This window comes from Pseudoliparis swirei, chromosome 18 (assembly GCF_029220125.1).
Source record: "Pseudoliparis swirei isolate HS2019 ecotype Mariana Trench chromosome 18, NWPU_hadal_v1, whole genome shotgun sequence".
In the NCBI taxonomy this organism is placed as follows: Eukaryota; Metazoa; Chordata; class Actinopteri; order Perciformes; family Liparidae; genus Pseudoliparis; species Pseudoliparis swirei.
In genome coordinates, this window is record NC_079405.1 from 6,283,520 (window position 1) to 6,308,689 (window position 25,170).

General features: G+C 44.8%; 1 protein-coding gene across 8 annotated transcripts in view; it reads right to left on the reverse strand.

Moving 5' to 3' along the window:
• anks1ab (ankyrin repeat and sterile alpha motif domain containing 1Ab) overlaps positions 1-25,170 on the reverse strand; it is a 40,577-nt gene that overhangs the window by 4,492 nt on the left and 10,915 nt on the right. For 3 of the 8 annotated variants that reach the window (XM_056437032.1, XM_056437035.1, XM_056437033.1), the window contains exons 2-13: positions 22,283-22,355; positions 17,248-17,363; positions 12,959-13,057; positions 11,881-12,027; positions 8,034-8,141; positions 6,817-6,987; positions 5,762-5,899; positions 5,554-5,625; positions 4,890-4,973; positions 4,657-4,794; positions 2,350-2,526; positions 694-792 (exon numbers count right to left, since the gene is read on the reverse strand). In XM_056437032.1, coding sequence (XP_056293007.1) covers positions 694-792; positions 2,350-2,526; positions 4,657-4,794; positions 4,890-4,973; positions 5,554-5,625; positions 5,762-5,899; positions 6,817-6,987; positions 8,034-8,141; positions 11,881-12,027; positions 12,959-13,057; positions 17,248-17,363; positions 22,283-22,355 — 1,422 coding nt within the window. Of the gene's footprint in view, positions 1-693; positions 793-2,349; positions 2,527-4,656; positions 4,795-4,889; positions 4,974-5,553; positions 5,626-5,761; positions 5,900-6,816; positions 6,988-8,033; positions 8,142-11,880; positions 12,028-12,958; positions 13,058-17,247; positions 17,364-18,035; positions 18,376-22,282; positions 22,356-25,170 lie in introns of those variants that run through there. The other 5 variants (XM_056437038.1, XM_056437034.1, XM_056437036.1 and 2 more) reach the window with 3 other exon arrangements.

Below are 25,170 nucleotides of genomic sequence, written 5' to 3' on the forward strand. Positions count from 1 at the left end.
CCTCGGCTCACACACGTGCACGTGGATCACATGACACTCGGCCCACAACATGGAGGATGCGTGACGGGAAACACACACGCGGCCTCCGAGGGCGGCAAGTCAAACCAAACGCCACGGGGAGTTAAAGTCAACACCGATTGGTGGTTCAGAGGCAACGTGTGCTCGACAAACACACACACACCCCGGTCAACACGGGTTGATGGACATTCGTCACAAAATAGGCGTCTGGGATGTAAAGTATTCTTTGCGTATGAAGGACGTCTTAAAAAAGACAAATATTAAAGAGAATGAGAAAGGGAGCTTCAAACCACCTGAACCACGTCAACCCTCTGGTCGACCAGCCGCCCGCTGACACAAGGAAGACGACAGTCCTCACAGAAGCTTTTTACACTGAGACGATCAGGAAACTCTCTCTCTCTCTCTCTCTCTCTTCCCTGAATGTGTTTAAAGCTACAAAACGTCAGCGAATTGCATCTTAAACTCTGAAATGTAGGATGTAGATGAGAGGAAAAATAAAAAAAGGATGAGGAGAATGTTCAAGAGAACCACAAAACAAGAAGACAAGATGCACTGCGGCATCCCACCAACAACAACAACGGCGATGGGAAAAAAAGGGGGGGGGGATTGATGTCTAAAGCAGATGTGTGTGTGTGTGTGTGTGGTGACTGAATAGAGGAAAGGAAAGAGAAGGACCTGGACTCCGGGGCTAACGGAGTGCAGCGGGAGGAAGGACGGACGGTGGGTGGTGCACGTGTGACAGTGACAGCAGCGGCATTCAAGCGGAGGGGCACCCTGGGAGGCCGCAGGACCAAGAAGACAAGAACAAAGACACGTTAAAAGGAGACGAGAGAGCACAGAGGGACAGAGCATTGGAACGCATCGCAACGGGCAAAGAGGGAAACGGCAGGGTTTTGTATGTTTCTTGTTCCTCTCGAGCCTCGGAGGGTTTCCTCTCCGCGCGGAGGCCGGACACAGCCGTCTATTCTTACATTATCCCTGATACGAGAAATATTGGAACTGCTAAACAAAAGCAAAACCTTTTTCTTTATTCCCATGTGTTCAACATCAACAGATTGATTGTCAGACTTGTTGGACAATATTATTTGAACACAATTTTGGTCGATAATCGATTTAAATTCGCGGGGGGGGGGGGGGGGGAAATGAATGAGACAAAAGCTCTAAACCTCGCGATTGGCAGAGACGTGCTCATCAGCTTGTTGAAAATAAGCCCAAAACGGCCGATTTATCGACTGATCGAGGGTGTGTGTGTGTGTGTGTGGGGGGGGGGGGGCATTGCAAACTGTTTTTAACCCTTGTGTTGCCTTCGGGTCAATTTGACCCGATTCAATGTTTCACCCTCCTGTTACCTTTATATTTACTAACATATTTTACCCTTGAGGTCAATATGACCCCAGCTATTAAAATCTCCAGAAAATTATTAGAATTAATATTGTTTTCCAAGTTTAAGTGTGAGGTACTTTATGTTTGTTTGTTGACTCCCGAAAGAACACCGACATTAAACATTGAATCGGGTCAAATTGACCCGAAGGCGACAGGAGGGTTAAATATTGAATCGGGTCAAAATGACCCGAAGGCAACACAAGGGTTAAACCAACGAGGCTTTAAAGTTCACATAGCCATAAAAAAACATTAAAACAAATTGCAGCAGATAGGAGAGTCCACCCCCCCACCCCCTCCACCCCTCCAATCCCCTTTCAATTAAAACCCAAACAACCAGCCAGACTCATTATGCGGCTCTGTGACGGCTCCATATATTATCCTCACAGGCAGGTAGTTAAACAAGGAGATGTGTGAGGCCCGCATGGGAGCGCGTGGGGTCTTGGCGGCCCTGGCGCTCCCGGCTGTGCGGCGCTCTCAGGTGACACTGATCCCCCCCCCCCCCGTGATGCTCGTGATGTGCAGCCCGGGGGGTCAATGCATCAATGCGTCGCTCAGGGTGCGCGTGAACGTTTTTTTTAACGCAGCGCACTCGATCAATAGCGACGAGGCAGCAGCAGATGGGGCCAACGTCAGCGGGGCTGAGCCCTCAGAAAGGTCCCCGAGGAAATCACACACACACACACACACACATACACACACACACACACACACACCCGTAAGCAACACATGCAACTGTTCATCCATCATGGTTCTTGCATACGCATACAAAATAAATAAAATCTCACCCCGATCTGAGTGACTCAGAGTTGAGGGCTGAGAGGAAATTGGTTAGCAGATTAATGACTCATCACTTTCCACCACACACACACACACATCTTGAAGAGCCTCCCAGATAGCACAGGTTCAACCTGGGGGTTGTCGATCACAGAGTTGTCGGGTGGTACTCACTGTCGATCTCCGCATGCTGCTCCACGACTGAGAGACGGGGCGGCTGGCTTTGGTCTCGATGACCTCGGGGCTCAGAGACGTAGGCGGGACGTAGTGTCTGGCCCTGGCCTGCATTGCCATCTGATAGGCCACCTCAAATGCCTGTCCCAGCGTGAGGATGATCTCGTAAGTCTGTGTCTGTGGGAATGAAAGACAAAAAACATGTGTTTAAAAGGCGGTTTCAGGTCTTGGTAATAAATCTGTAATAAGTAGAATAAGTACAACTCGTACAGCTGGCATTCCAGCTGCTGCAAAGTGACACAAAACAACTCATCCAGTGGTTTTATTTTAGTGTCACAATGCATCTAAACTTCACCTTAAGTCAGGTAGTGTGCATATAAACAAGTTTAATTGGGGACTATCCTTTGCACATATGCCAGATTACTTTTTGTACTTTTAATTACTTATTTACTTGTTTATTACTTTTGTACTTTTTATCATTTTTTAAAAACTTTTTTATGACTTTTTTACTTTTTATAATTGTTTTACTTTCTTATTACTTTTTTACTTTTTCATAACTTTTTTTACTTTGATTACTTTATCATTACTTTTTGACTTTCTTATTACTTGTTGTACTTTCCATTACTTTATTATTACTTTTTTACTTTTTATAATTGTTTTACTTTATTATTACTTTTTTATTACTTTTTTTACTTTTCATTACTTTTTTATTACTTTTTGTACTGTTTATTACTTTTTTACTTTTTTATTACTTTTTCTACTTTTTATTACTTTATTACTTTTTATTACTTTTTCATTACATTTCTATTTTTATTACTTTTTTACTTTCTATTACTTTTTTACTTTCCATGACTTTTTTACATTTTATTACATTTTTATTTTTTATTATACTCTGGGCTGTTTGTGATTGATCCAATAACAGTGATATTGATCCAGTAGCAGCACTCAAAAAAACCTATTAAAGCCCTTCTTAGAGGTGACACATTTTAATATGGTTTGATACATTTAATTAAATCAATTACAAAAATGAAGATATTTATATTTAATGGGTGTAACAAAAAATGTAGGAACACTTTCATTTATTAGATTTAATTAGGTTAGATCAGGCATGTCCAAAGTCCGGCCGCGGTCAGACTTCATACGGACCGCAGCGTCGGTCATATAATGTGTTTTTATGGCCCGCCAGATCCGTCAGAATAAATAAATCATAAAGACTTGAAAAACGTCATTCCTCCTTTCTAAAGTTCTCTGCTCTGCATCTGTGGATCGAACCCTTCTCGAAACATTGATGCCATGGCGACGGCAAAAAAAGAGAGAAAAGTTGACAGTGAGGGCCGCCGCCTTCAGGAGCGGTGGGAATTACTTCAGTGTCCCCCCTCCCATTATAACAGGGTGGCGGTGTGTAATAACGGTGTGTATTTTCATGTAACTTTTTTAGTTAAAAAAATGTCAGAAGTAACCATCGGCCCCAGAGCATCTTTACTTTATCAAATTTGTCCCTCGTTGCAAAAAGTGTGGCCCTCGTTGCCTTAAGAGGAACAGTATATGTGCCCTTTGCATTTAATAAGAGGCCACTGTGGGTCAAAGGTTAGCAGGTCCGTCTTTCAATCAGGGGGTTGGCGGTTGAATCCCCGCCCTAGTCGATGTGTCCTTGAGCAAGACACGTAACTGTCTACTGTATGAATGCAACATGATTGTAAGTCGCTTTCAATTAAAAAAAAAATATATATAATGGAATTTCCCTCACGACCTTTAGTAAACACGACTAAACATTTAGTATTAATTCTTTAAAACCATTTAATATCTACTGTAAAATGTAATCACTTATGACAGAATTACAGTCATTTTATCGTGTAAAAAGCGTTGCATCGCCAAAAACAAAGGCGTGCCGCTCTTCACATTCCTCGGATAACGGCTTCGTATCATTTATCTTTGGCTCTCGTCTGAATATCACGAATATCTTTGAGAGAAACTCAAAAGCCGTCGTGCTAAACATCAAATAAATAAGGCTCAACATTGCGACACTTCCGTTAAAAGTGTGTCCCTGCAGGTATCTGAAGTGCCAAAGAGCAAAAGAAATGATCGTCTTTGACCTTTACGGAGGCTGAGACGAAGATTGCAACATGATCTGCGCGTGTGCACGGAAAGGCCAATCATAGCGGAGGAGAGGCCCTCCAATCAAGAGTCAATCAAGGAAGTAATGGCCACACGGCGCCGCTAGCGTTTCTCTCCGCGGGACGCCGGACTTCCCACAAAGGACGCTTTGTCGAGACGATTCGATGAAGAGGAGGGAGTCGTGTCACTCACCACTTCCACGGTGCTGAAGACGTGACAGAAGTGGTGGCCACTGTTCAGATCCTTGGTAATGTAGGCGAAGGTGCAGAGGTCATCTGGGTCTTGGGCGGCGCAAGAGATGTTCCTGATCTCGTGCTCCGCGACGATCGTCTGATGGAGAAGGGCGGGGGAGTGAGAGGTGACTGGAAATCAGCCGCGAGTGGAGGTTGGAGAGATCCATGCACGCGAACATACGCCGCCATTACCTTTGTGGCTGCATCGATGAACTTTACGCCTCTGTAGGTAATGGACAGGATGACGACTGGACCCTTTCTGGAATCCTTTGATTTCTGCAAAGGACACAATAAAATTGGTGGGAATTAGTACAACAAAGCACAATGGTTCAAAAGAAATTGTTTTACCCATCATGTTTCTTCTTTAACTCTTGTAATGTCATTTTTTAGCATTGATTTGCTTTTTTTTTTTTATCCCCTTTTTTACAAATGTTTTATTCAGTGCAACATTTTGCAGTCATTCTTCAAAATGTCAAAACAAATGAAACTAGAACGGGCACTCGGTAGAGCGCTTACCTTCGCATATAACAAGATTGGGCATTGAATTATGAACATTTTGGCGTTAGTTGCATGCCAATTCGATAAAAATTGGTAAAAAGAAGATTTTGACCTTTTCATGACCTTGACCTTGTCCTTTGACCCGATCGATCCCAAAATCTAATCAAATGTTCCCCGGATAATAACCAATCATCCCACCGAATTTCATGCGATTCGGTTTAATACTTTTTGAGTTATGCGAGTAACACGCATACAAATAAATAAATAAATACACGGCGATCAAAACATAACCTTCCGCATTTTCAATGCAAAGGTGATTAGGAGAAACATATTGTCCGAGCTTTCAAGTGACACGTACCCTTATTTTAGCGCAGGCCTCTTGCGTGGACTCGATCCCTCGTAGATCCCTGATGACCATGGATCCTAGGTACTGGGATCACACGCCACAGGTCAACGGCAGTGCGGGTCGGAAACAGTCAATTCGCGGCGGAGAATTCTGTCCCGCGCACTCTAAATAAACGATGCTATGTCCGCGTCTCCGCCAGAGACGGTAAAGAGCGACTTACGGTGGCCTCGTACCCGCAGGATTCCAGGATGAGCTTCTCGGGCTGGTGGTGCCAGGCGGACACCGTGGCGTAGGTCGCCGACTGGCTCGGCGGCCGCAGGTTCAAACGAGAGTCTTTGTGTCGGTCGCTCTGTCGGTCCTGCGGAGATGCAGAAGGAACATCGCACTGTTACATAAGTCCTTTTTGATGGTATGATCATAAATACTCGTGCGCGGGGCCGGGCCGTTACGCCCGTGTGAGCCGGGCGGAGCTCCAATGTGAAATCACCTGTCGCGGTAAAATATACGACTGACAATAATCCACTCAGAGTTTTTCGTAAAATGAAAAAGTATTGATTTGAAAATGCTCCGCGTGACCCCTGAGTGGGGTCGGCGGTGAGATGAAACGGATGGATTGATCCTGAGCTTTGCAGATGCTCAACATTTCTATAGATCCGGGGACGTTTTCTCCTCGACCTCAGCGAGTCACGCCGGCTCGGCCGGGTAATGCACGTGTCGTCGTTTTGACCTTTAGGGAATAAAGTTGTTCTTGGATAATTTTCATAGAGGCGAAATCGAGAAATTCCGGGAAGCCGCATTAGAACCAAATTCACAGTCAGTGAATGAAGAGGCTGCGTTGAGTACCTGAGCTACTCAGGAGACCAATGATCGTAAAGAGTGAGTTAAAACACGCTGAATGGTGCTAAAGACCCCCGAGCTCAAGGAGAACGTTACCTCGTTAACTTGACGTTAAGTAGCTGCAACAATGGAGGCTGGATCATGTTTTAAAAGTGGAAGGTATAGTCAATGAGTCAGCTTTGTCATCTTTTAACTTTCACTGAAATGCCCCGTCATATTGTTGTGATTATTTGGCTCCGCCCACTGACCGATAACTCAACCAGTAGGTTGAGCTGTGGTGTAGTTCAAATTTGGCTACAACTCCAGCAACCACATGTGACACCCTGACACATCTAACTTTCTTCTTCTTCTTCTTCTTCTTCTTCTTCTTCTTCTTCTTCTTCTTCTCCTCCTCCTCCTCCTCCTCCTATGTGAAAAGTGAAAGGAGGCGGAGCTCACCACCGAGCGCGGCCTCTCGCTGTACGAGCGTAGAGACGCGCTGCAGTCTTGGTCGGCTCCTCGCCGCCTCCGGTCGGACTCGGCCGAGGGCAGCAGCATGTCCATGGAGCGACTGGTGTAGGGGTCCATCTGACTGAGGGGGGACGTGGTCTGGGACAGGAGGTCGTGGAACTGCCAGAACACACACACACACACACACACACACACACACACACACACACAAAGATTACCTTCACGGGCTGGTTTCCTCCATCCTTAATCCTCAACAAAAGAGCCTCTTCCATGGAGATTCTCAGTTCTCTTAATCTGCCTGGGTAATCATCCCTGAGTATTTATCTGTGATAAACATAATGATATCATAGAATCTCATTCCAAAATTAGATATCCGCAGATGAGAAAAAAAGAGAAGAGGATCCATTTCCTTACAAAATGAAGTTGGCATATAAATGAAGCTCGTCGAGCAACGCTGCTTAACTTTCATCGTCAGCTCTATTTTGATCGCTGTTCAATAAGAGAAGTAAAACGGTTTAATCATCAACTTTATTAAAATATAGAGCACTACTATACCAAAACAAACCCATTTCAAATAAAACATTTTTGTGGACCTTTTATTGGCATCACTGACACAAAATGTGGGTTATATATTTAATATTAATATATCTAATTTAATTTTTACACTGCAGTCATTAGTATTGTATTGTGTATGCATATATGTTGTATATATACATATATATTTTATTTTGTATTTTATATTTTACTTTGTATACTTTGCACAGTCATTGTATTATATTTGTTTGTGTGTGTGTATATATATATACATATGTTTCATTTTATATACATATATAAATATACTTCATTTTGTATTTTATATTTTATTCTCGTGTGTTTAGTTTATTGGTGCTGCTACTGTGATGACAAATTTCCCCTTGGGGATTAATAAAGTATATATCTATCTATCTATCTATTTACATGGAGGCCAGAAGCAGAACAGACATTCTCGTTGTGCATATTGAGCCAAATCAATCAACCACATTAGCGTTGGCCGTGTGCTCCTGCTCTGCGATGGTTAAACCGCAGCACCGACACGGCTGCAGTCTGATTAAAAACACATGTCTTAGACTGTGCTGTGTTTTTGGGATGATCGCAGCCCGACGAAGAGCTCGCAATGACATCATTCTGTGAACTGCATCAGTTTCAACATCTCGGGTCTCGCTCACCATGATCGGGGACAGACGGCGGGACTTTGACGGAGCCTCTTCGTAGGGTCTCTCCGCCAGAGAGGCAATGATCCTCTTCCTGTGGCCCAGGGCACTGATCTTAATCACCTGGAGAGGAGAGAGGAGACAGCATCAGGGCCCAAAATATACAGACAGACTTTCAAAGTTGCATCGGCACATCAATATTGCAAAAACACAAGAATGTATCCAAGCTAATCGAGGTTTATCCAAAACACAGCGACACAGAGTCGGTGGCATGCGCCCCTCTGCAGGCCCGACGCCGGCAAACAGAAATGAACTCTCGTCAATAATTCAGCCTCAATCTGTTTTTCCGTAAGCTTCGAGTACAGCACCGTCTACTTCCTGGGACACTCTATGATTCACCATCCCTTTTTAGGACATCGCGCTTAAATAACAGAAGAATTTGGCGATTCGTGGGACGACGGCCGTATTACGCAGATGCACTGATATTCACACGTATTACATTTTCTTTTAAATTGAGAGTATTTTTTATTTTATTTTTTGTGATCAAATCTTTTATCGGTTTTCAAAGATATGCTCATGCAAAAGAAAGGATGTACACAAAGGTACTCAGACCAAAACCATAAGAAACTAGAACGGGCACTCGGTAGAGCGCATACCTTCGCATATCACAAGATTGGGCATTGAATTATGAACATGTTGGCATTAGTTGCATGCCAATTGGATAAAAATTGACCGTGCTATGGTAAAAAGAAGATTTTGACCTGTCCATGACCTTGACCTTTGACCCGATTGATCCCAAACTCTAATCAAATGGTCCCCGGATAATAACCAATCATCACACCAAATGTCATGCGATTCGGTTTAATACTTTTTGAGTTATGCGAGTAACACGCATACAAATAAATAAATATAAAAAATAACAAAGAATATATATATACATATATAAATATGGATAGACATGCAAAAACAAGCACACATATTAACATATATATGCACATATCTGCATACCCTGATACATACACTCACATAAATACTGTAAATTTCCCCCCCTCCCACTGTTGGCGACGCCCACCTCCCTCATACATCTCCAGATATTATCTTCGGGAATGTATTAATATGGTACAATTATATATTGTTGAATTTCTCTTTAAGCCGTGCACCAGGATAAGATAGTTCATTCGTTAGCACCGTGTATTCTGGCAATTGATAGTTCCACATTCACTACATCAAGGTAGCTAGCTACATAAGGGTGTGCGGGGGACTCCAGCGCATTGCTAGCATTTGTTTTGCGGCTGTCAGGCCGGTTAACGAGGTGCGTCTTTGTGTTTGTAACTGAGAGTATTTTTAACACTGCACGCTGTCGCTTTAAACCTTTTGCAAATGCCACATCTGCTTGTTTAGCTAAAACCCTCAGAGGGCGAAGCACAGGTTAATTCTGTGTGGTCGAAACTCATTATCTTCAGACTGAATATTTGCATAATTGAGTATTAACATTCATGCTCATCCAGCAAAGGTGGACGGCGAGTGATTAATGTTACATTCGCAATCATGTAGCCTGTAGAAAATATGGCTCAAATGGTTCTTTGCCTGGAGGCTTCAATTATTTCTTCAGTGAGAGTCAGAGGCAGCAACTTGTCTCCAGTCTGGCTTTACACTGCTTTTCTTTCTTTATTATCACTTATAAACCCAGAGGGAGACCACTATGCATGAGGTGTGTGAAATAAAGAGAGCATTTCATTAGTGATAGTGATTATCTGGGAATGAAAGAACCAGCTCGTGGATCAAATTGACGGTTGGTCGTAAGATGCCGAGGAGGATGTAGGAGACGTGATGGGCAAAGTGATCCCTGGGTAGATGCTCACAGGAAGTCGTGCCCACTGGAGCATGGAGCTCACACGCGTCTTACACGCCGTCGAGTCGGCCGGACACGCTCGCCCACTGCATGCACCGTGTGTTTAGCTGCTGCTGCTGGTTCCCCCACCGTCTTGGTGCACGTGCACAAAAGGCTTTTATTTTTCATTTACGGCCATCAAGCATCGGACTCTTATTCTTTTTTTTCCCCCACGGTGCACAAAAAAAAAGAAACGATTATTGAGCAACCAGTAATTTTATAACCGTGATTCAGGTTTTTTAAATTGTAAGGAATGGTAATGTTATTGTCGTAGTGGATTAACCCTCCTGTTACCTTAGGGTCAATTTGACCCCATTCAATGTTTAATGTCAGTGTTCTTTGGGGTCAATTTGACCCCAGGCTGTTTTTCACTGTGTCAAACATATAAGAAATATCAACTTTTTTATATATTTAAAGGGCTATTTAGGTAGTCAACAAACAAACATAAAGTACCTCACACTTAAACTTGGAAAACAATATTAATTCTAATAATTTTCTGGAGGTTTTAATTGCTGGGGTCAAATTGACCCCGAGGGTAAAATATGTCAGTAAATATAAAGGTAACAGGAGGTTAAACATTGAATGGGGTCAAATTGACCCTAAGGCAACAGGAGGGTTAAATGTGCTGGTATCGACATGTTGACGTTGGTCTGTGTGACTGTGCTGCACGTAATTAATTCCGTAAAGTGTCTGGTGGTTGTGTGTATGCCCTGAGACGGCACATTTAAATGAGCTTAAAAGGAGCTGTATTTAACAAGCTGAGCAATAATATAGCAGCAATCAACTACTAGCTGTGTAAAGCTTCAGCGGAGAGATGTCTACCTGAGCAGATAATTGAATTCTGTGTTGTTGTTATTGCCAGCTCGCTGCTTTCTCAACATGGCCGAGCCGGCCGCGCATGCTTTTAGTTCACGTTAGTGCATGTGAGCGTGCGCCACCGGTTAGCTCCCCGCGCTAACATGACGCTAACAGCTCATACAGCCGCCGGACGAGGAAACAAAATGGAGTTTTCCGTCCCGGATTGGCTCATTTAACCCTCCTGTTACCTTTAGGGTCAATTTGACCCCATTCAATGTTTAACGTCGGTGTTCTTTGGGGTCAATTTGACCCCAGGCTGTTTTTCACTGTGTCAAACATATAAGAAATATCAACTTTTTTATATATTTAAAGGGCTATTTAGGTAGTCAACAAACAAACATTAAGTACCTCACACTTAAACTTGGGAAACAATATAAATTCTAATAATTTTCTGGAGGTTTTAATTGCTGGGGTCAACTTGACCCGAGGGTAAAATATGTCAGTAAATATAAAGGTAACAGGAGGGTTCAACATTGAATGGGGTCAAATTGACCTGAAGGTAACAGGAGGGTTAAAAAAAAAAATTGAAGCGAGACAAAAAGTAAAACATTAAGATATGAACTAAAGAGAAAAATCTGGGAAATGTCATTTTATCATAGAGGACGCTGATTTATCTTTGCTATCGACACTAGAGTGTACAAACCGAGACAGAACCTGCCACACATGTTCATCTAAATCTTTCAGCCCAAAAATAAATTACTCCGTCTCTGTCATTCCAAAACGATCATGAAAATGAAGCACGGTTTCCACAAAGATGTAACCAAATGATATATTTCCTGTCGCCGGTCACCACATTGCTCCTTAATGTTCGTGTTATCGCATAGTTAACTTCGAATTACTCCGTCGTATTGAAAATGTTTCCGCTCTAGTTTTATGCGAACGCTTCAATCGTCGAGCGCTTTGTCACTTCAACACGGCGGCGTCAATCATTCGCCGTAAATCGAGGTGGTTCTGTGGTTCAGGGCCACTCAGTGACGACGGGTCCAGGTCCTAAAGACGCGAGTCCACCGACGCTCGAGTTTTCTTCGTGAGCGCGGAACACCGAAGAATTTCCCGCTCGTAAAGAACGTGTTTCGCCCGCACTGGACGAATTGTAAGTGAAGGTCTTCTTACGTTGACGATCTCCAGCTCCCACAGGTTCTTCACACACTCCAGTGTGCGGTAGCCACTTGACAGAAAGTTGGGCAGATACTCGTGCAGACCAAGGCCGTCCAGCCAGGAGACGAGAGAGGTGCTGCCGTCACAGCCCAGTGCTTTTACCTGGAAGACATGGGGAAGGGAATAGGTAGTGAACATTTTTGTACTGAGAAAATGGTTTCAAAATAATAAAATATACAGTTTATATACATTTATTCCAGCTGTGGCTATAATTCCACGAGCTGAGTGGCTAAAGGGACTGCAATGTGAACAGGTTTGGGGAGAGGATAAACGCTCTGGACTTTAGTGATCCCCGGACTTTTCTTATAGCGCCACCAGCTGTTTGTTGACAAAAGACGGGAAGTATTGCAGGGAATGAATCTCCAGATATTCAAAGTCCCAATAGAACGAATGCTACTGACTTTTCTGATGCCCTGCCTGTAACGTTTTCCCCTACGACCCTCGTACCACCGTTATTACATCATATGATGTAGACCGCAGGTGTCAAACACAAGGCCCGCGGGCTGAATCCGGCCCGCCACGTCATTTCATGTGGCCCCTGACGGCTTGAAAGACATACGATCACCTTTTCTTAAATTGAAATTTAAGAAAAATATCCCGGGCTTTTATTTTGAAGGTTTCAAATGAAATGGATTCATGTTATGATATTAGAGAAATGTTCTTATGTTACAATCTTTCAAACAAATAAACAATAATCAAATGCAAAGACAGCTATTCAACACTATGTTGGGGAGTAGTTTATACGTTTATATGTTTCAGTTACAAAACTTTGAGGGCGGCCGTGACGCTGATGTGGTGAAAATGAGTTGTACACCCCTTATAGACGAATCCTTATTATCCCAGAATCCAATCATAATTTATTGGAATTCATTGTACCTACTCACTCTATAAGACATGTCCTCCCTTTGTCTGTATCATCTCTGTGTTTGCGTATCTACTATTCTTTTACCAACATAACATTTTGATCTTTTTCTTCCGAGACACGGCCACTGTGCTCCCTCGGTGCCCGGGTGAAAGTTGGGATGTTAAGTACCTTGGGCAAGCTGCGTGCCGCATGGAGGATTTTCTTCCTGTGTCCCGGGTCAGTGATCCCAACGTCTCTGAGATCCCGGTCCTCCATCACGTTACCTCCCTACATGTGCAGAGCCGCAAGACACATTCACACACACACACACACACACACACACACAGTCAAACCCGTACACACAAGCACAGAAACACACACATGCACAGAGACAATACACAAAATAGACAGAATCCATGAAAAATACATCAATCATCTGTTACACTGTGCAGTCATTTCATTACCTGCACACACACACACACACACTGGTATACAGTATATTTACACATAGAAGACACACTACATGGCATATGACAATTAGCTTTGTAGGCCATGACTCATTCTACTCTGTAACTAGCAGGGCAGCATTGTCGCTGTGCAGATAATAACACACACACACACACACACACACACACGCGCAAGCAGTAACAGTAGAGTGGGCGGACAATGAAGTCAAATTAATTGTGCATGCCAAGAGTAATCAATCTGATCCGGAAGAAACAAAGCCTCCGTAACTGCAGCCGCATCACAGGATCCCTCGGTTGCCGTGTTTCCACGAGGAAACTAGAGGATTTCATTGAGAAACAATAATTCTACACCTCCCGAAATCTCGACCGACAAGCAGATTCTTGTCTGTTTCGCGTAGCCGTTCATGTATTTGCAGCCGCGGCTGCTTTGTCGACTTGTTTCCGGGAATAAAGAAAGACGGAGAACCGTGAGAATGTGGAGCTAAGCGTTTTTCTTCCCCGCGGCCTGCTGCAGATTGATTCTTCCTGGCCAAGAATGTTCAAATGTTCTGTCGTATTCACTCAGTCCGGCTCTTCCTGGCTCGGTTTCAGAGCGCGATGCAGCATTATTCGCGGGCCTGTACCCGGCTGCGGCTACTCGCTGATCACCGGAAGAAACGGTCAAAATGAAGCGGGGCTCTGGCCCAGAATAGCTTCCTCCGCTTTTTTATTAAAACAGTTTGAAGTTTGCCGACGCCTCGGGAGACTCCGCAAACTTATTATTTCATGCCGCCTTTTGAAACATGGGACATGGTTCAGTTCTTCCATAGCTCATGAGCAACGGCAGTTTGATTTAATGTGACTCGACTTTTTGGCATTAGTTGCATGCCAATTGGATAGAAATTTGACTTTTTCATGACCTTAACCTTGACCTTTGACCCGATCGATCCCAAAATCTAATCAAATGGTCCCCGGATAATAACCAATCATCCCACCAAATTTCATGCGATTCGGTTTAATACTTTTTGAGTTATGCGAATAACACGCATACAACTAAATAAATAAATAAATACACGCCGATCAAAACATAACCTTCCGCATTTTCAATGCGAAGGTAACTAGAACTGCTCTGCACAACAGGGGAATTGTTAAAAAGAAGGAAAAAAAATATTCACATGGTGTGTCGGCCGGCTCAGAAATGATTTGGCCAAGAAAGAAGACGTAAAATATGTCAAATATGTTCATGTTTAGTTCGACATTACGACGTTTGCGAATGAGAGGGCTGCAACGTCTGACGCAATATTAACGCACGAGGGAAGATGCACGATGGGTTAACTTCTCGAGACGTTTCTCGCTGGAACATTTGCCACGAAAAGGAACATAATAAATGACGGGGGATTATTTGACTGGCGGTGAATCCTGACGCTCATTTAGATCTGAAGCGAGTCTGGCGGAATCCTAAAGGTCAGACTGTTACCCGTTCGCCACGTCCGACTACTGCTGACCTTTCCCTTGTTTTCGACCTCCACATCCTTGTAAATAGCCGCGGGGTAATTCGCCTCGTGTGAAATTAACGATTCATCTCCCCGGCGCATCGGCCGCGGCGCGAACGCGGGAATGCTTAACGACCCGTCTTCCTCGTCGCATTACGTCTCGGAAATCTTCATCAACGTGGAATATAAGACTTTCTTTCTGAGGACGTCTGCGAAGTAACGTCGGGAAAACCGGACAATGTTCACCGTGAGGAATATTTCTATCAACCGAAAACGATTTTTTGAGTATGTTTGGTACTCAGTCTGCTCTTTCATGAATAACTTTAGGCTTTAGGCCTGTTGTGGTCAATAAGCAGGACACAGTTCTGGTTAATATTGGATTTACAGAGCGTTGGCATCCATTATAAAGGCAAACAGATTGTTATAAATAACATTTATGATCAGGATCCATGGGCGTCCAGCTCATCAAAGGATGAAGATAACATGTTTTATGAAGCCAACGTCACGGGTTCAATTCCTTTGTTCCATGCAATTTCCTCTCTCTGTCTCTCTATTTCTCTATTTCTCTCTCTCTCTGTCTATCTGTCTGTCTCTGTCTCTGACTCTGTCTGTCTCTCTCTCTCTATGTCTCTCTGTCTCTCTATTTCTCTCTGTCTCTCTGTCTCTCTATTTCTCTCTGTCTCTCTCTCTTTCTCTGTCTGTCTCTCTGTCTCTCTATTTCTCTGTCTGTCTCTCTGTCTGTCTCTCTCTCTCTCTGACTCTGTCTCTCTGTGTCTCTCTATTTCTCTCTGTCTTTCTCTCTCTGTCTGTCTCTCTGTGTCTCTCTCTCTCTGTCTGTCTCTCTCTCTCTCCCTCTCTCTGTCTCTCTGTGTCTCTCTCTCTCTCTGTCTCTGACTCTGTCTCTCTGTGTCTCTCTATTTCTCTCTGTCTTTCTCTCTCTGTCTGTCTCTCTGTGTCTCTCTGTCTCTCTCTGTGTCTCTCTCTCTATTTCTCTCTGTCTCTCTCTCTCTGTCTGTCTCTCTGTGTCTCTCTCTCTGTCTGTCTCTCTCTCTCTCTCTCTGTCTCTCTCTCTCTCTCTCTGTCTGTCTCTCTCTCTGTCTGTCTCTGTCTCTGTCTCTCTCTCTCTCTGTCTCTCTATTTATCTCTGTCTCTCTATTTCTCTCTCTTTCTCTCTGTCTGTCTCTCTTTCTGTTTCTGTCTGTCTCTCTCTCTGTCTCTCTCTCTCTCTGTCTCTCTATTTATCTCTGTCTCTCTCTCTATTTCTCTCTCTTTCTCTCTGTCTGTCTCTCTTTCTGTTTCTGTCTCTCTGTCTCTCTCTCTCTCTGTCTCTTTCTGTCTCTCTCTCTCTCTCTCTCTGTGTCTGTCTCTCTCTGTCTCTCTCTCTCTGTCTCTCTCTGTCTCTCTGTCTCTGTATGTCTCTCTCTCTCTCTCTCTGCTTATGCAACAACAAAAAAAGAGCAATAAATGCCCCAAGAAATAAAATAAAATGATCCTTTTCATATTTTGTGAGCAGGACATTTACCAGTAGATCAACACAACCTGTTAGTGTCTGGTGGACACACGATGACATAAAGACACCATCTTCAGGGTTCACGTCGCGTGATGACCTCGTGCTTACCGCCTAAACACAACGTCAATATATCGGCATGTAATCCGCGTCAAACCCACTTCCTGTCTCCGTTTTACTACGATCACATCTCATGACGACACACGCTTCACCTCGGGAACAAATAGAAAAGTGCGTGTTCTAGAATCATCCCCGAGCTGAATATGAAGCGTCCTCCCAGTGTTCTCCACAGGAAGCACGACAACGCTCTCGGTCGCCGTGCCGACGTCACTGGAGCGGCAGCTGAATCCATTCATCAACGTGTCATCTGATGCTAAACATTCAGCCCAAAAAGGTTTATTTCTTTGTTTCCAGAAACTGTCCGATCGTGTTTTAGAAACTTCGCGGCGGACGAACCGCGTGGCTGTTAATTAACTTACTTACTCGTAAAAAATAAATGCCAGCATGCAAAAAAAATTGTAATTAAGCGCTTAAACCCAGGAGTATGCTGTGTGTAAAACAACTAAATTAGCTTGCTGTTGCAGTTTATTACTACATTGTGCAATTATTTCAAGCCCCCCTCATAAGCACCACAAGCAGAGCCTAATGAGTTGAGGATTTAGTGACATCTGGCAAGCAACCGTGCAACGACGGCGTGTTTAGAGGGTTGCTTGTCCAAGTTATCTGGTTGCATCTACCCAAAAAGGTCAAGTCGAGACCCTAAAAAGGCAGATTCAATACGAGGTGGCTTTTAGAAGAGGAGAGGGGATGTCGGGGAAGGAGAAGTTAATGGTTTTTTTTCTTGTCATTCATCTTTCCGTGGGTGGCGACAGGGGGGGGGGGAGTGGAGCTACTGACAGACAGCCAGAGGGTGAGAGAGAGAGAGAGAGCAGAGTGGTGACCAAAGCAGCAAGTTTGACACGAGGTGAGAGAGACCGGCTGACGCAAAGTGGACCCCCCCCCCCCGGACATGGCGTGCTGCCGGTGACTCACCATGAATCGTAGGTCATCGAAGCCGTTGAGCAGGAACTTGCTCTCGTACTGCGGCAGCCCCACGTGCTCCAGCCACTCGCCGACCGGCTGGTCCAGGGCTTTACCACAGGCCCCATCTGCCGAGAGAGGGAAGCGCTTCAGCAGGGAGAAGCCGTTCAGCCGGTAGCAGCGGCACTCGGAGGACGACACGTGGCATTGCCACATCATCCTCGGCCAGCGGAGGCAGAGCCGCCGAGTGCAGCGGCACCGGGCGGGGGTGGGGGGGGACAGGGTCCAGGCCGGGGGGGTGAGGGGCTCCCAAGGTACGGGGTGTTGAATGGGAGGGGAAAGGGGGGGGGGGAGGAAGTGCTGCAGGCTGACTAGGCTAATATACACCCAGTGGTGTGAGAGTGACTGAGGATGTCAGGCGAGGGTGGAGGTCGTGCGGGGGAGGAAGCCCGTCTGAAGCTCGGTACTGTTAGTTATGTCGGACCGAGCCACGACGGCCGTCTTCCAGCCGGCGGGGTTCACTAAGCATTCCTTCAGTGAGCAGAGGAGCGAGAGGAAGAACAAGTGCTTCTAGAGCTCGTCACAATATTCTGAAAGTCAGGAGGCTAAATACATCTCAGGGGAAAAGGGGGAAGAGCTATCACTAAATCAGACATCTTCATACATCACATAGTATTGATATAAACTATCCCCATTATCTTTTTCTTTTTTTTACCATCAGAAATTACTCCATCGGGGTTGTAACACAGAAATAATCAGGTCCCCCAACAAATAAACTCGTGATGGAGTTCAACACATACTTGTAAAGCTCTGGCTGTGTCCCATGGCTTCATTGGTCAATCTCTTTGAGAGCTAGGACACGGCTCATATAATGAAGGTAGCGGCACTCGTGTTTTTCCTTCTTCTTCTTATTTTTTTATATCAAGGAATAGACATTTCTTTAAATCATTTTGTGTCCGGAGCCACGAAGGAGTACGGTCAGGTGGACAGATTGTAAATCCGACATCCCCCCCCCCCAAAAAAAGAAGGATTTTCCAGTGTGCCGATTCCAAAACTCCTCAATTCATAATCAAATCCAAATATAGATTCCTCGATGAAGCTCCCGGTCGGCTGCTCGGCGTCCCCGGTGCTGCCCGGCGTTCGCGCTCCTCGGCAGCCTTCAGCCGGAGGGCGAGTTCCTCGTCTCCCGCCGAGCCGTAAATCCAGGTTCGATTCCCGTCCGGGTGAAACTCTCGACTGAAAAGCGAGGATCACTGCAGGACCACGGTGCGGGTTAAGCTACGGCTCCTTCGTGAGGCAGGTTGCCCCCCCCCCTCGTCCCTCGCCCCCCCATCCCTCCGCTCCCACCTCAGCCCGCCACCTGGTTCTCCTCCTCCTCGCTGGGTAACGGCTGTAGCAGCCTCTGTGCTCAGGGCAGAGCTTTGCTGCATCCCCTGCCTGTCTCTCTCTCTCTCTCTCTCTCTCTCTCTCTCTCCTCACTTCCAGGAGGAGAACTCTCTCACATCCCCACAACAGACAAGAGACTCAGCTCTCTGCTTTATTTCTCTCTCTCTCTCTCTCTCATAGCCCCATTCCCATGCTGTGTGATCGCACTGCAGGGCTGCCGTATGCTGCCAGATGTAGTGAGGTGCTGCTCCACGTAACCACCTCTCTCTCTCTCTCTCTCTCTCACTATTTCAATTCCCCTCCCTCTCTCTCTCCATCCCTCCCTCCCTGCCTCTCGTCCTCAAACACACTATTTCTCTCTCTCTCTCCTCGTCATCGTCTGTCTCTCTCGCTCCCCTTTTTCTTCCACGTACAACACTCAAACACACCCGCTCTTCTCCGCACGTCTCTCTAACCTTACCCCACCTCTCTCTCTCTCTCTCTCTCTAACCTTACCCCACCTCTCTCTCTCTCTCTCCCCCCCCCCCCCCCACAACACTGCACTGATTAGAATTGCAGAGGCACTCTGATCTCGCCAGTGCACGTAAAGGATTCCACCTTCAGAGGAAAAGTGCAAAGCACAGAGAGAATGTCTCGGTCCTTCTCGGCCAGGAAATGACTAGAACGTATGAAGGGACGACGACGAAGACCTCGATGGTCCTCTTCTGCACCAGCGACGGCCGAGATGTCCAACACGGGCCGTCGGAAACAAAGAGCCTCTGATTAGCAGACGGCTTTGATCCTTTTACAGAGAGGAGAAGAGAAGAAGAGACACACTTTCAAGTCCTCTTCTTCATCTCACCCCACACTCATATGAGGCAAATTCCACGATGTCCTGCAGGGTTATCACGCCTTGTTGCACATTTTTAGAGCTTCTTGTGGGGGGAAAAGCCCGAATAAGCAAGTGATTGGACTCCACGACTTGTGTACCCCCCTGTTGCTCTGGCTTTTTACGATCACCGTCGGACCAGTGCTCCATCGTCTGCCATCACAAGGAGAAGCCCGCTGCCCGATGTGCCCCGAGTGCTGGGGAAAGATGACGGAAGGAGGGAGCGAGCGAGACATGTGGGAGACAGATAAGAGGAAGAGGAGGACGACGAGGAGGCGATGAAACGCACGAGCGAGATAAGACGGTTACGGGACGTGAGAAGGATCGAAGCGGACTAATTACGATTCACGACGAGGCCCCGCGACTCCTCCTCTTCTCTTTCCTCCCCGAGCCTCGAGCCGCCGTCTGCTCTCACGCCACAACGTACAGATAAACACCCAACACAAAATTGCAAGGCTGGTTTCATCCCCCCACACACACACACACACACACAAATCCGTCTCCATAAGATGAGTTATTGGCCGTCCTCGGCTCCGGATATGAGAGGGACAGCACACGAGGAGAAGAAAAAAAAGGTTTATTGGAAGTAGAATTCACTGGAATGGTTCTGTCGCAATAAAAAAGAGAAAGGTGGAAGAACGACAATTTAGGTTTCCATCTTTTTTTGTAATCTCCTTCCCCTCCCTCCCCCCCCTCCTCCTCCTCCTCCTCCCTCTCCTGGCGACGGCTCTGACGGGTACCTGGTTGTTCTCTTTCATCACATGTCGGTGAAAGAGAAACCGCCTTTTTACCTATCGACACGCGCGAGAGCAGCAACAAAAGCATCTCAAAGCAAACCTCCAGCACTACTTGTGCACGATCTCTGATTAAAATTTGGGGGGAGCGACTGCATGACTCAGCTGAATCTGGGACACTTTCTGCATGCTGTTCTCCAAACAAGGCCTATAAATAGCACACACCTATATGTGTGGAAGAAGAAAAACAAAAACAATTTTCCTCTTATGCAACGTAGAATGACCTCAGGTCTTTATTGTTAGGATAGCAATTCATCTAAGAATGCTTGGGTGTGCTGGAAGTGAAGTGGGTTGAATCATAAATTAACACTGGAAACCAGCTGTGCTTCAGCATCTCCTCTTGGTTATTCTTTTTGCTATTGTTTCTTTTAGAGTTACACATGTTTAATTTTTTACTCATTTCATACCCCTTTTGTTTTACATTTATTACAAGAATAGCTGTTTAAATTGTCAACGCTTTCCTTTCCTTTTTCTTTTTTTAATATTATACAAGGCACACGTTTTCAGATAATTATTAACTCCGACCGAGGAGGTGACGTCAGCAGGGGAAGTGATTCTTATGAAACTTGGTGGGAGAGGGATTAAAAGAATAAAAGAATAACCCCTTCAAGGTCGGAGCGGATCCGAATCACGGATAAACAATTAGTGTTTTACTCCTGTGAAAATTATATTATTATTTCCTCAATAACTTGGGATATATCTATCTATCGATCTATCTATATATATATTATATATATATCTATATAAAGATATATAGATATTTATATATATTATATATTTATACATTATATATATCAATATATATATAGATATATATAGATATGATATATATCTATATATATATGATATATATATATATATCTATATATATATCTATATATATTATATATATATATATTTACTTCCACAATATAGCTTTTAGTTGTCAAAAAGCCTAATAAACAAATCAACCTTTACCACGGCCCTCATCTCAAGTTCAACATATTAAATCAAGAAGAGAGCCGATTGGATGAAGAGACGTCCGGGGCTTTTTGTAGACTCAGCGTTTAGTCAAACTATTACTTACTTTTTATAAGTAATTGTAGATTATTGCCATTTTAACTGCTTGCTTTGTAATGGGCTGATGGGAAGAAGTGATGTAAGAAGTAATGTAATCACCACACGCCGACACGTGGATGGTTGAATGACGGCGCAGCAGTGACAGTTTTAATTATCCGAATACCATCATCCAATTATCCTCTCTACTTGTCTGCCTCCTTTCTTTACATCCCTATTTATCACAGCCACATTTTGTAATGTTTCTGAAAATGGTATCTTAATAAACCTGACTTCTAAAAGGCAGTGCTGTGCATACCCAGAGGAGCTGTTACACACTATTTATATATATTTATATGATGAAACCACCGTATGGCAGAGTCTCTGGTGGAGGCAGGTTTACACTGTATCAACTCCGCAGTGTTATCTAAACAAACTGAGCCGACGCCAGCTGGCTTCTCCCTCTGAACCGCCCCAAGGACACATGATGGAGCAGACTGTCGATCCGAGCCGTATGGAGATGTGCAGTATGAGATATCACAGCGAGGGACATTTTTTAAATCAGATTTCCTCTCAAAGTGGAAACCCTCGCGTCCAACAAACAACAACAATGTGCCAAACAACTGTCAGCGTGGATCTCCCTGACTTATGGGGACAAACGGGAACCTTTTCCCAAGGTGTAATTTGAATACTGACGCAGACGTAATCAGTTAAAAGCCGTAAGAGGTTTGGTGATTCCCATCCAGCAGACTGTGCGGGGCTATCATGAACGCAGCAGAGCAATTAGGAGCTTTATAAATAGTTAATTAATACGACTCACTTAATCCCCCGTTGTCAATTTAAATCAGACGCCACATAGTCATATTTTAGAAAAAAAAAAACTCAATTCAGCGTGAATGAAACATTCCATCAGCGTGAAAACGCAATATAGGCGAGAAGGGAGGGTGGGGGGGGGGGACGTTACCTGAGCTCGAGCCGGGTTGTTTCTTTTTGGACGTTTCAATGCCTGCTCCAATCAAGTTCATGATCTTCTCAATCTGTCGAAAGAGAACACATTTTTAAAAAATGTCAATTACGAGTCGTCCGTCAGCCAAATCACTTAAAACTGACACCGGGCGAGAGGACGAGGGAGGAGGAGGAGGAAGAGGAGGAGGAGGAGGAGGGCCGCTTCTCCGATGATGGATCTCGAGCAACGGCCCAAACGTGGACATCAATGCAACGGCTAAACCCACGAGTCAGCAGAAACACAGCGAGGGCATGAGGTGAATTACAATCCAGAAGCTTTTTCTTCTTCTTTTTTTAAAACTCCAAATTACGGGAGGCCCGTGTAGCCGAGCTCGCCGTTCCCAAAGTAACCCCTCCGGAGATTCAGATCGGCCGCTGACTGTTTTCTTTGTGAGTGTTTGATTGCCCTCTCAGACCTGTATTACTGACGCTTCACCGGAGGAGGCAACAGCTTCAGCGCCGGGTTCAGTGAGCACAGTGCTGCATGCGGGAGATTACAGAGCGACTCGGAGGAGAGTTGTTCGGGGGCTTAGAGACAGAAAGGTTTATTGAAGTAGTCTCCGGCTTTCCAGGGGAGAAGAAAAAACACATTTCCAGGTTGTTTGCTTTTGTTTATTTTGCCGGATAACTGAACAGTAACTCCAACAAAGTGCGTTTCAGGCGCTCGATGCACGTAGGTTATGAACAGCTAGTCGAGAAATAGAAGTAGGACAATTTATTCATACGGAGCCAATTTATCAACCTGCATCTGCTTCTTCCCCGGAGTCTTTGTGACTTCACTTCTCATCGGGTCTGATGCCTCCTGCCAAGGCCCGACTGATGCCCCCCACCCCCCTTTTCAGGGTCGTGGTCCATGCTTACTAAGAACTATTCATACACTCTGTCATGTTCATTCAATGTGTTCATGTAACTCTGTCATGCCTTTGTTATGGTCACATGACATCTATTGCTGACAGGGGTCCTCCTCTGTTGCTCTCCTGAAAGTTTCTTCTCTTTTTTCCCCTTGTTTTTTCAATTCTTTGGGATTTTTTTCTGGTCCTATGTGAGGTCAAAGGTCAGGGATGTCGTGGATGTGTGCAGGTTGTAAAGCCCTCTGAGGCAAATTTCCAATTTGTGATACTGGGATGTATAAAATGAACTGAATTGAATTAAATCTGTAAAGCTATAGCTAACGAACATGCATCTCATCTGCTCATTGCAACAACAACAAAAACATAACCACGTGTGATTTTTGTGACTCCCGTTGACGACAGGAAGTTACACTGTCGAGCCAAATGAATGATGATCGCCACAACAGGACGAACACATATGTATCCCATTTTCTCCCACAGAACAGACTTTTACATATTAACAGTATTCAATATGACTATTGTAGAAAAGAGTGTATCTGAAAGGACTTTTTGTGATGATTTACAACGAGGCAATTAGCAGGATGAGGCCACAGCCGTCGTGTCGTGTGCAATCTACGGCAGATCTAAATTTAGAATCCCGAGAGTAGTCGACTCACAATCAGCGGTGACGATTTTCTCTTTCGTGCGCGGGAGAGCCTGAAAAGCTGATTCTGCTTTCACCGCCGACACCGGAGACACAGCCAGGATCATTAAATGTAATATTTAGTGTTTGGAAAAAAAAGCCTGGTGCACTTTGCTGGTGGCATCAACACTGTGGAAAAGCCTTGATTCATCTGGAAGTCAGGCACGTGGGACGCATGGCGTACGCCTCCAGCAGTACAGACCTCACATTACTCTTTGAATTAACCTACTTACATTCTTTACCACACACACACACACACACTAGGACTACATAAAAGCTGAGCTTAAGTGCGGCTTTAGCTCAGTGGGGTAAGAGGGCCGTCCTGCAACCGCAGGGTTGTGGGTTCGATCCTCTCTCCCCATGCAAGTCAAGTCGAGTGTCCTTGAGCAGGCTGAACCCCCCCTGCTTCCGCAGGCGGCGCTCACTGCAGCCCAATAAATAACTAAGGATGGGTTAAATGCAGAGAACTAATTTCCCCTTGGGGATTAATAAAAGTGTATATTCTATTCTATTCTATTCTATTAAAACGCTGCCTCTAGGGAAGCCGGCGTCATCGTAGGTTAACTGATGAAATATTGGTATAACATCATGGAAATTCAGCGGCCACCGATTAGCTAGCCGTGTGGCACGAGGGACGGACTACTCGGGGTATGCAGAATATATTTATATTATTTATTATTATACTATTCCAAAGAGAAATTTATTGTGAAACACGTCAAACAGATTTTTCCGGCACCAGTTCATGAAAATAGAGTTGACACGTGAACTCAGGTCAATTGGTCCATTAGTATTTCCATTTCCATCCAGTCATTAGCTAAACCCACTTAACCCTGAGAATGTCATGGGGGGGGGGGGGGGGGGGGGGGTGCTAACAACTGCTCCGTCGGTATCTTCACCTTCCATCTGGTTCAGCTCTGAACTACAGCTGCAGACGACAAGTGACAATCAGGTTGTGAGTTCATTGTTAAAAAAAATATTACACTGGCAGGTGGCAGCTGAACCTGACAGGTGTTTCTATTTTATTGTCCCGCATCTCCCCCCCCCCCCCCCCCCCCCAATGTATATCAGTGAGGAAAGCTGGTCAGCGCTGTACTCATTGAGCTCAATGATTATGGCTCGTATTGCTTACTTTGAATGTTTTTTATTATTTACTTTGAATGTTTTTTATTACTTAGAATTATTTGTATTACTTTCTTTCAATGTTCTGTATTTTGTGTTCTTATTACCACATGTTGTAGTGCGTCTTATCCTGTACTGGTTGTTATTGTTTTATGTTTATTATGATCTGTCAAGGGACGACAGATGCAAATTAGC